Source organism: Neoarius graeffei, chromosome 9, assembly GCF_027579695.1.
Source record: "Neoarius graeffei isolate fNeoGra1 chromosome 9, fNeoGra1.pri, whole genome shotgun sequence".
Taxonomy (NCBI): Eukaryota; Metazoa; Chordata; class Actinopteri; order Siluriformes; family Ariidae; genus Neoarius; species Neoarius graeffei.
In genome coordinates, this window is record NC_083577.1 from 53750653 (window position 1) to 53762755 (window position 12103).

Here is a 12103-nt window from a genome sequence, read left to right on the forward strand (position 1 = left end):
TGTTAGGCCACGGATCAGATGTGTATTGGATTTAGGACCACGTATGAAAGTGACTCAAATCTGATTTGAAAAGATTCAAATCCACACAGCCCTAAAACATCAGATCTGTGTCACATCAAGGCAAAAAAAAAATCAGATTTGAGTCACTTCAGCCTGCTAATGTGAACATAACCTTAGTATCATTCAGCAGTATAAGAAAATCCATATCTTATGGACGACAGATAAATTTTGGTTCCTGCAAAGAGGGAAAAATCTTAATATTCGTGAACACTGTACATTACTCTCAAATGTTCAGTTTCCCCAAAATCCTGACAGACCTAATACATCGATGTATTATGAATTGCTGACAAATTTCTTGACTTACGAGGAGAGTCAGTCAATATTTATACAATGCAATTTCAGTATGATATAAAGTATCTTTTGGCTTGATCAAGTGCAGAAGCTCATCCACATCTCTACGCAATGTCTCTTGTTGGCAGGTACCATCAGACGACTCGGTGGGATTGCTGGCTGAGCCTCAGGTGGCCATGTACTGCGGGAAACTCAACATGCATATCAATGTCCAGAGTGGCAAGTGGGAGCCTGATCCTACTGGTACCAAGAGCTGCATCAGAACCAAGGAAGAAATTCTGCAGTACTGCCAGGAGGTACTGGGGGTGGGGTTGAGAGTTAATGAGAAGGATTAGAAGAAGTCCATGTACCACCTGGGAGGACAAATATTGCCAATAGGATGAGATTAAATATAGATGACTAACAGCTACTGTTTTTTCCATAATACTTCATTGTGTGATTTGTATTTTTATGTAAGCTTGTAAGAAATTTTACAATTATATGATAATTATATAAGAAGCTGTATTTTTCCATACTTTTAAATTTGAATCGGTAAAGTCAGTGAAAGTCATAAAACTAAGAAGACATGTGGAGTTGATTTCTGCTTAATATTTTAACCAAGTGCCTTCTGATTAGAGCTAAGTTTTACTGAGTAGCATGTTGTTTTGTAGGTGTATCCCGACCTGCAGATCACTAATGTAGTGGAGGCCAACCAGCCAGTCAGCATCCAGAACTGGTGCAAGAAGGGCAGACGTCAGTGCCGTAGCCATGTACACATTGTTGTGCCCTACCGCTGCCTGGGTGTGTGTGTGTGTGTGTGTTATAGGTGTCTGTGTTTTTATAATACATTATTTATTATTCTGAGTCTGCTGGCCTGGAATGCAACCTGTCTATGATAGGGTGATAGTGTTGTCTCACATACTTATAACACGCACATGATTAGTTAGTAACAGACTACTATACATTTGTGTTTGCCAGTCGGAGAGTTTGTGAGTGATGCCCTTCTAGTTCCTGACAAGTGTAAGTTCCTGCACCAGGAGCGGATGGATATGTGTGAGAGCCACCTGCACTGGCACACCGTGGCCAAAGAGGTCAGGATCTACAGCATGCGCTGTACATGTTCTCATTACCCTACAGAGTCAGGAAAGAATTTGCAGTGGAGTACACACAAACTAAAAGCATTAGTTTTAAAACCACTTGTGTAAGCTTAAAAATAATGAATAAATTAAAGGTAAGCTACTCCAAAGCTAATTTAGCTGGCATTATAATTTCTTTTTTGGGCCTAGCTAAGCTGAATAAGTTAGCATTAACATTAAATCTAAGCCAAACGTAAGTACTATTAGCTAAAGTGAGGTTAGTGTATACTTTACTTGTGAAGTAGTTAGTAATGTGTTTAGTTTTTACTTCAAGTTAGTACATTAACAATAGAAATGTGTATTCTGTTAGTTATATTAGCTACCTTAGGCCCATATATGACAAACTGGCAGTTTTTATATACTGTTTTTAGCTTAGCGAGGTTAGCTAATGTTCAGGAGATATGCAAGCTGATTGAATTTAGGTTTGTCTTTTACTGGTTAATCACAGACTAATTGTGGTTAAATGAGTTTTCCAAAATTTGCATCTCTCCTGGGTCCTCAGTGAACCTAAAATAAACCAGCCTCCATTTCATACAGAAATAGAAAATAATAGTGGAGCTCCCTGCACACGGAGTGGAACCCCATACTTAAGACAATGCATCGACTTGATTTTTCATGGCTTTTGACTGTATGGTGTCCGTACATACGTTTAGCACCACAGGGAACCTGACCATAAGTGCAAGGAAACGTATTTCATAAACACTTGACCACTGGACAATGAAATTTTTATCTTTATTTACATAAGCGAGATGGGTTTTTATCTAGCACTTATTTTTAATTTGCTTTTTTTTTAAAATAACGTGGGATTATTTACCAACCCATTTTTACGGAAGCTATTCATGATACTTTCATATACAACTATTTAAAGTAGTCTACTAGCTTGTTGTGCAGTTGATAGTTTCTGTCATGTAAGGACGATAGAGGGATATAAATGCAGGAAGAGTTTTGTGGAAAACATGCTAAAAACAGATCCAAAACATAGATAAAGGCAGAGTCGAAAAACAGGCAGTGATCAAGTGAGACACAGACAGGATATCAGAGGTAATACAATACTCACAGTCCAAAAACCAAAACGGGGTCAAAACCAGAAAAGCGATGCAAAATACAAGACTTGGTAACATCAGACGCAGGGTACAGAGCGTATACTTTGCAAAGTCTGTGTGTTACTAAGAGTCCTTGTATGTATACGCTGTGATTGTGCTGTAATCAGGAACAGGTGCATGGTGATTAGTCCTAATGGCGTTGCGTGTGCGTTGTAGTCTACGACTGCACCTTCATATTATTCAGGTTGATTTTGTGCCCTTGCACATATTTTGCTCATACACTCATCAGGAGCTCTGCTTTTAGGCACTGCCTAAATATTTATATTATTGAAGCAAAACCCACTTAAGACATATGGAACCATTGCAATGTTGCTGCATGCTATCTGGCCCATAATGACGTCTTACATACCAGCTCTCACTCCGTTCCTTTCCCTCTCCTTTTTTTATTTTCCATGCCTGCAGTCATGTGGTGATCGATCGATGAATCTGCATGACTTTGGGATGCTGTTGCCATGTGGTATTGACCGTTTCCGTGGTGTGGAGTTTGTGTGCTGCCCGCTGGAGGAGCAGAGAGACTCTACGGATGAAGAGCAGGAAGAAGTCAACTCGGACGTGTGGTGGGGAGCCGCTGAGAATGAATATACTGACAGGTACATGCAGAGGGAAAGCTGGTGCAAGCCATCACTGTAATAAAACACACTGAGATGACATTTATCACACACATAGTTTATTGTGCAAACAGATTTAAACCCATAGCCTTAGAATCCCAGCACATTAGCTATAAATGACATGGTTAAAATTCCAAGGTTTCTTAGATTATGTTTAGAACTAAATGTGACTGAGGCTTAGAGACTTACAGATTTCTGTTCTCTCAGGAGCCTTAGCCAATGTGTGACCACATGTTTTCCTTTTTTCCCAGCCTGTCCAAGCAAGCCCCTACAGAGCAGCAGGAACTGGAGTCTGCTGCTGTGGATGTTGACGAGGACATTGGAGATGATGTAGATGATGTCTGGGACGATGAGGATGTGGAAGACGATGAGGAAGATGACGAGGATGCTATGAACGAACACGACACCAGTGAGCAAGCTTCAAATGTTGCTATGACCACCACCACGACTACAACCACTGAGTCTATAGAAGAGGTTGTGCGAGGTAAGCTGTATTTGCACATATGCATTCACATATGTTTGTACATGAAGATGTACATATTCTTTATTATAATCTGACATTTTTATTCTCCAGGTTTTGCAGAATTAAGTATGAAAGGACAAACCTTCATACAAATACTGTAGCATTGGTTGTTGTGTTTGAGAGAAGAGTCCATGAGTGTGAGGAAAAAAACTGTGGCTGAAAGGTGATGAAGTGGTATATATCTACTCATGAGGCTTAGAATCTGATAGGCCAGGTTTTTTCTGAGAATGTCTAAACCAAGAAAGTGATTGACTCTTTTTACAGGAGGGGTTAAATGTGATACAGCTACCATGTTTGTGCACTAAAACATTTGTATTTAAAGCAGTGGCCTGACGAGGCATGCCGAAATAAATGTCCTTGTATGGAAATGATTTTCAGAGCAGATACTCAGGAACAGCACATAAAGATGCCCAATAAGTAAGGAATAACGCACAACAGACCATGCTGTTCAACAAAAAACTAAAACTCCTTCCATAAATGTTAAATATCATGATTATAAGAATTACTTTGTTAAAAGAAAAGACATTTTTTAATCCACTTATTATTAATCCTAGATTATGTGGAGCATCCCTGTGTATGAGGTGTAACTATAGAAATAATAACATATTAGAACGAGCACATTAATATCAGCCCTTTCTTTCATGTTGCATCCAGAAATAGCTGTGCTGTTGTACGAAAATAATGCACACTTTCTGACCAGTCAGATTCAAGAATTCAACTGTGCTTTTGTACAAGATGTAGCGTACCAGTCAAAAGTTTGGACACCCCTACTCATTCATAGGTTTTTTTTTTTTTTTGTATTTTGACTATTTTCTACATTGTAGAACAATACTGAAGACATCAAAACTATGAAATAACATATGGAACATATATGGAATTATGTGGTGAACCAAAAGGTGTTTAAAAAAGTTTCATATTTTAGATACTTCAAAGTGGACACCGTTTACCTAGATGACGCTTTGCACACTATTGGCATTATCTTAACCAGCTTCATGAGGTACTGTAGTCACCTGGAATGCTTTTCAATTAACAGGTGCCTCGTCAAAAGGTAATCAGTGTAATTTCTTGCCTTCTTAAAGGGCACCTACAGCAAAACATAAACATAGGCTAGAAATCTTATACATTTTGCACAAATGCATTTAGACTACCTCGTACTGTCACACTGTGTCTCATACAACAGTGCTTTAAAATTCCTTTGTATTCCTGCCCACTTAAAGGGGAACTGAAGTCATTTTTAAACTTGTTTTATTTCTTAATTAACGTGTTATTCAATTACGCTTTCGGTTTTATTAACCTTATATCGTGACTTGTACTGGCATATTATATTACATTTATCGGCCTTTTTGGTTTTTAGCCATGTTGAATGTAGTTCGTTTGGTCCACAGCAGGCGTCGCTTATCTGCGCGATCTTCACGAGACTTGTGCAAGACTTCAAACGTGAAGTGTCAGCGCCGCCATTTTGAAAACTGTTTACACAGCGGCCAGATCACCATATCATTCCAATTTAGATTAATTTCAAGATTTGCCAGCTTCATCAGTGATGGAGATTATTCCATACGACTTCGAACCAACGTGGAGTAGAGGAGAGTTGGAAAGACGACAGGATAAGGACTAGTCCGTCGCACTGCTATGTGTGTCATTACTGTTGCACAATTAAAACGTGCCAGATCAGGCGGCTGGTGGGTTTTCAAAATAATAAATACATGCATGTATTTTTGTGATAAATACATATTATACTGAGCGCATTTCCCACATAATCCTCACTAAGGTTTCGGACAGCACTACAAAATGGCGTCCCCACTATATAGTGCCCTATATAGTGAGTAGGGAGCGATTTCAGACACAGGGAAATCTTCCGGCTTGATTACGTCAGCATTTGAAGGAGGGCGCACGTGTCTTTTGACAACATTAGCAGATGTCGGTCACTTTGATTTCCGCTATGCGTTTTACTTCTGTCCTATGAAGTCTCGCACAGGTCTCGGCAAATCTCATTTATGGCCATTGCTTTGACATATGGACTGATATATTACATAGCATATTTCAAACACTCATAACTTGCTATAGCAGTGACAAAAGAGCTGTCAGAAATGCATTCCTATATTTAATAAAATGAGATTAATAGAATTTTGATAATAAAAAATTTGCCTTCAGTTCCCCTTTAAGTTCCACTTCAGGGCGCAGCCATATTACCATTTTGTGGGCGGTGTCAAAGGTCGGCATGATGTAGAGTCATTGATGGGTTTCCTGTATCTTGACTGGCTCACTGCTCCTGACACTGCGATGTAGCCAGACGTACAAAACATTGAGAAATGGCAGGTTGCAAACATAATAAACATGATAAAGGAAAGCATTTTTTTCTATGTTCCATTGCTGACAACTGAGCAATGTAAATGACTTGCTAAACAGTGGCTATACACAACTCGAACAGGTCACACTTTAGAAACACTCTTGTACTATCAATATCAGTCATGTTTAAATGCTGTACAGGTACCCTGTAATGCGTTGAAGACCATCAAATAGTAAATAATAAAAAGACAATAAATGGCCCTATTCCACAACTGTACTAATCCATGTTGCGTCAAGAAACGCTCAACTAAGCGAAGAGAAATGACAGTCCATCATTACTTTCAGACATGAAGTGTCCTTTTAATTAATAAAAATGAAGAAAAAACACTGAATTAGGTGTGTCCAAACTTTTGACGGGTACTGCATTTTTAATCATCTAGCATGTGTGTGGGGTGTTTTTTTTTACACACACAAGCAGTCTGGACTGCAGCTTTCATGTGTATACAATTTGCGTTTGTATGTATAATGAGAAGCATCTCTCCCTTGTCAGCTGTGTGCTGGGCTCCGGCACGGAAAGGCCCATGTCGTGCCAAGCTGTTCCGCTGGTACTTTGTGGCCGAGACGGGACGCTGTGCTCCTTTCACCTTCGGGGGCTGCGGAGGCAACCGCAATAACTTTGAATCAGAGGAGTACTGCATGGCTGTGTGCAGCAGCAGTGTGTGTAAGCCTTCCAGACCACCTGTCCTGTCTTGGAGGGAGTGCGACTCTCTCTGATAACTAGAACTGTGTCTCCATAGTCCCCGTCTCTGTGCTACACTGTGCCTGGTTGCGTTAGTGTGCATGGACTACAGGGGCCTATGGTGGGCCTGTTTGGAGGCACTGACTAACGTAGCTTTAACACTCACTTCTTATGAAATGTTACATAAATGCTAAATGTCTCTATAGAAAAAGCAGTGTAAGCCTTTTGTACTTGTGTGTGTGTGTTCTTGCATAAGCATTTCCACTGCTGTGTTCTTCTATTACTGCACTCTGAATGTTTGTTGTTGATGTTGTTCTTTATCTAACAACCTGCATTTGTCTCCTTACCTGCTAAAGTGTGTTCTGTGTGGCAGTAGCTGTGTTTTTCTTCCACAGTTTGCCTCTGTAGTCCAAGTCTTGCTGGTCTGACCAGTCTGTGGCTATGACCCATATCTCTGTGGTTTCCGCACAGTTAAGCACATAGTTGGCACTGTGGGAAATTCGCTGTCTTACACCACCAGCCTGATAAGATGTACTCCCACATCCACCACACAGGAGCTGACTCCCCAAAATCTGGAGTCTGAGACACTGACACACACACACATTCTCTCTCTCTCTCTCTCTCTCTCTCATGCTCTCTCTCGCTCTCACTCATTCAGACAATAGTACTGAGGGCAGTTGTTATATACAGTTCACACAGCCAACAGCAGTTCCTCTTCTGACACATTCTGCACTTACGTACAACCCTGATTCCAAAAAAGTTGGGACAAAGTACAAATTGTAAATAAAAACGGAATGCAATGATGTGGAAGTTTCAAAATTCCATATTTTATTCAGAATAGAACATAGATGACATATCAAATGTTTAAACTGAGAAAATGTATCATTTAAAGAGAAAAATTAGGTGATTTTAAATTTCATGACAACAACACATCTCAAAAAAGTTGGGACAAGGCCATGTTTACCACTGTGAGACATCCCCTTTTCTCTTTATAACAGTCTGTAAACGTCTGGGGCCTGAGGAGACAAGTTGCTCAAGTTTAGGGATAGGAATGTTAACCCATTCTTGTCTAATGTAGGATTCTAGTTGCTCAACCATCTTAGGTCTTTTTTGTCGTATCTTCCGTTTTATGATGCGCCAAATGTTTTCTATGGGTGAAAGATCTGGACTGCAGGCTGGCCAGTTCAGTACCCGGACCCTTCTTCTACGCAGCCATGATGCTGTAATTGATGCAGTATGTGGTTTGGCATTGTCATGTTGGAAAATGCAAGGTCTTCCCTGAAAGAGACGTCGTCTGGATGGGAGCATATGTTGCTCTAGAACCTGGATATACCTTTCAGCATTGATGGTGTCTTTCCAGATGTGTAAGCTGCCCATGCCACACGCACTAATGCAACCCCATACCATCAGAGATGCAGGCTTTTGAACTGAACGCTGATAACAACTTGGGTCGTCCTTCTCCTCTTTAGTCCGAATGACACGGCGTCTCTGATTTCCATAAAGAACTTCAAATTTTGATTTGTCTGACCACAGAACAGTTTTCCACTTTGCCACAGTCCATTTTAAATGAGCCTTGGCCCAGAGAAGACGTCTGCGCTTCTGGATCATGTTTAGATACGGCTTCTTCTTTGAACTATAGAGTTTTAGCTGGCAACGGCGGATGGCACGGTGAATTGTGTTGACAGATAATGTTCTCTGGAAATATTCCTGAGTCCATTTTGTGATTTCCAATACAGAAGCATGCCTGTATGTGATGCAGTGCCGTCTAAGGGCCCAAAGATCACGGGCACCCAGTATGCTTTTCCGGCCTTGACCCTTACGCACAGAGATTCTTCCAGATTCTCTGAATCTTTTGATGATATTATGCACTGTAGATGATAATATGTTCAAACTCTTTGCAATTTTACACTGTCGAACTCCTTTCTGATATTGCTCCACTATTTGTCGGCGCAGAATTAGAGGCATTGGTGATCCTCTTCCCATCTTTACTTCTGAGAGCCGCTGCCACTCCAAGATGCTCTCTTTATACCCAGTCATGTTAATGACCTATTACCAATTGACCTAATGAGTTGCAATTTGTTCCTCCAGCTGTTCCTTTTTTGTACCTTTAACTTTTCCAGCCTCTTATTGCCCCTGTCCCAACTTTTTTGAGATGTGTTGCTGTCATGAAATTTCAAATGAGCCAATATCTGGCATGAAATTTCAAAATGTCTCACTTTTGACATTTGATATGTTGTCTGTTCTATTGTGAATACAATATCAGTTTTTGAGATTTGTAAATTATTGCATTCCGTTTTTATTTACAATTTGTACTTTGTCCCAACTTTTTTGGAATCGGGGTTGTATATGGAGACTTTGAGTTTACAGCTATTTTTCCACTAACACTAGTGAAGTCTGCTGCATTACATAATTGTCTTTTCATCAGTAGCAATGTTTGAAGAAAGGCTGCTTAATTTTTGAAAAATGATTAACAATTGCTGCTTTGCTTTCAGAGTTAAGTGCTTGTTTGGATAATTTGATTCATTGCTTCACAATGAAGACTCTAATATTGTTGCATCATAGGGGTGTTTTTGTTTTTTTTGCCCTGTTCCTAATTTATCCACTCCACCCCAGTGCCCACTATGGCTCCAAGCCCCCTTGACGATGTGGGCCGCTACCTAGAGGCTCCTGGTGATGTTAACGAACACGCCCACTTCCAAAAAGCTAAAGAGCGCCTGGAGGCCAAACACAGGGAGAGGATGTCCCAGGTGAGCAGCACAGAAGATGCCTTAGAGTATGTTGTGATCAGAGGTAATGTTTCTGTTCTTAGTGATGAAGCTTTCACTTTTAGGTGATGAGGGAGTGGGAGGAGGCAGAAAGACAGGTGAAGAGCCTTTCCCGTGTCGATAAGAAGGCTGTCATTCAGGTAATATAAATCAGATTGCTTGCCATGTTGGTGTATTCAAGTGGTTGGTTCATATGGTCAGACCCAAGTTATTGTTAATGGACTGGCTAATAGACCACATCCACTTGGTGCTAGAAATAATTGACATCAAAATAGAGCTGGTCACTTCCCAACATCATAGCATGAATCTTTGTTTTCTTGGTATAATTTGAAAATAAGAACTAGGACATAGCTAGGACATATGCTAGCTATGTGGACTGTTGGTGCAAGTTAGCCTTCATGATTAAGTAAAATCAGGCTCACTGTCTACATTTTATTCTTGTGCCTTAATGCCACATTGTTTTAACTACAAAAGAGGAAACCGTAATTTTAGCACTTTAAACCCCTGGAGCCATGATCAATGTGTTTTGATATTGTTTACTTGAGTATTAACCCCTTCAATGCCCTTGGACGAGTCACGTATGTCATGAAATCTTTTACTGCTGTGCCTTATGACGTACGCTACTCGTCATAAACACCTCCTTTTATGTACCTTACATGGCACATTACTTTCACTTCACAGGGGTATATTACTGTGAGTTGGCCTAGTGGTTAGTGTGTCTACCTCTCAATCAGGAGATTGCAAGTTCTATTCATGGTTGGGTCATACCAAAGACCATCATAAAAATGGTACCCAGTTACTTGGTGTACATTGTGTTTTCAAGTGCTAGTAATTCATGTTTATGGACAGGTTCTCATTGACGAGACCCATGTTTTTGATTATTAAAGTTATTTTTACTCTACAACAGTATTTTTTGTGATTTTTCTATACAAATATTAAAAATATAAAGTTCTGAACAAGTTAGAGAAAGATTTTCAAAATATCCCAATTTTGACCTATTTTTTATCTATATGCCCGGCACATTATAATTAATTATGGGTGGCAGCCAAGGAGTTAATAACAGCCATGACCAGGCTTATTGAAAAATCCGTAACAACCAATAGCAGTGAGAAGAGTCATGGAGTAGGACAGTAAACCAGTGTTTAATGTTAAAGGAGACCATCTGAGATGTTTACTAGAGTCTAAAACAGGTACAGGTGGACAGTGCTGATAACAATATAAAGACATTAACGTGAACATGTTGGGCTTTGTGTTTGTGCACAGCGTTTCCAGGAGAAGGTTGAGGCATTAGAGCAGGAGGCAGCCAATGAGAGGCAGCAGCTGGTAGAGACTCACATTGCTCGGGTCGAGGCTCTGCTTAACGACCACCGACGTATGGCACTGGACAACTTCCTAACTGTGCTACAGTCTGACCAACCTCGGGTATACACACACACACAAAATTACAGCCCCTCTGACCAGACCCTCTTCTACACATACTGACCTACAATGTTATACTTCATACTGACTAACTTCTTCACTCACAGAGTTAATAGTAGAGCATCTTGTTTTCGTTCTGCAGCCTCGTCAGGTGTTTGGCCTGTTTAAAAAGTATGTACGTGCTGAGCAGAAGGACAGGCAGCACACGCTTAAACATTTTGAGCATGTACGCATGGTGGATCCCAAGAAAGCAGCCCAGATCCGTCCTCAGGTATCCACATCATTGCCAGCACTTACACAGAAAAGCGCCATCTGGCTGCCTACAGCACTGCATTAGAGTGTGATCTGTAAACCCACTGTTTATAGGTGCTGGCTCACCTGCGTGTCATTGAGGAGCGTCTGAATGAAAGTGTGGCCTACCTCTACAAGCTCCCCCAGGTGACCAGTGAAATCCAGGGCCAAGTGGGTGAGTGCTGTGTATTTAGTGTTTTGTCCATTTCTACATTTGACTCACACTGCAACTTCTTTAAATGTATTATTATTAATAATAAGAATAATAATCACATTCAGCAAAATCTCAAGATAAAAGTACAGTAAGCCCTCAGTATTCGCGGGGGTTAGGGACCGAACATGGCCGCGAATAAGCCAAAATCGCGAATACTTGTAAACCCCCCCCCATAAAACTGCTTGCTCCTTCTTCTTTATGTAGCGCACGGTACTCTCGTTGATGCTGTAGTGACGAGCCACTGCCGCAAAACTCTTCCCTTCCTTTAGCATATCGAGAAGTCCTACCTTCTCCTGCAGCGTCATTACCTTCTTCTGGCGCTTAGGTTCCTTGGCAGGAGCCTTAGAAGATGCAGAGCGTTTAGGAGCCATTGTAGGGCGTAAAAATTATTCAAAAATACCAAGAACGCACAACACGTGAACAAGTCTGAACTACGGGAACCGCGAGACTGTACTGTACAATGCGCTCATTCGTATCAGCCAATGAGCAGCAGCCTGCCATTCAAACTTCAGCCAATAGCGAGCGAGCATTCGGCTCCGAGAATGTAGCAGTGTGTAAACGTTCGATATGTTCGCCGCAAATGACCGTGAATCGCTGAGATTTCCGCGAATGTATAGGAGATATGTTCTATATAAAATCCCGCGAATATGTGAATTCGCGAATACTGAACTGCAAATAGGCGGGGGTCT

General features: G+C 40.8%; 1 protein-coding gene across 2 annotated transcripts in view; it reads left to right on the forward strand.

The window, feature by feature from the left end:
* Positions 1-12103, forward strand: part of appb (amyloid beta (A4) precursor protein b) — a 42258-nt gene that overhangs the window by 14682 nt on the left and 15473 nt on the right. Inside the window, exons 2-12 of one of the 2 annotated variants that reach the window (XM_060929770.1) lie at positions 480-647; positions 1002-1131; positions 1309-1421; positions 2972-3159; positions 3429-3661; positions 6537-6707; positions 9339-9472; positions 9556-9630; positions 10754-10912; positions 11052-11180; positions 11276-11375. In XM_060929770.1, coding sequence (XP_060785753.1) covers positions 480-647; positions 1002-1131; positions 1309-1421; positions 2972-3159; positions 3429-3661; positions 6537-6707; positions 9339-9472; positions 9556-9630; positions 10754-10912; positions 11052-11180; positions 11276-11375 — 1600 coding nt within the window. The remainder of the gene's footprint in view (positions 1-479; positions 648-1001; positions 1132-1308; positions 1422-2971; positions 3160-3428; positions 3662-6536; positions 6708-9338; positions 9473-9555; positions 9631-10753; positions 10913-11051; positions 11181-11275; positions 11376-12103) is intronic. The other variant, XM_060929771.1, reaches the window with a different exon arrangement.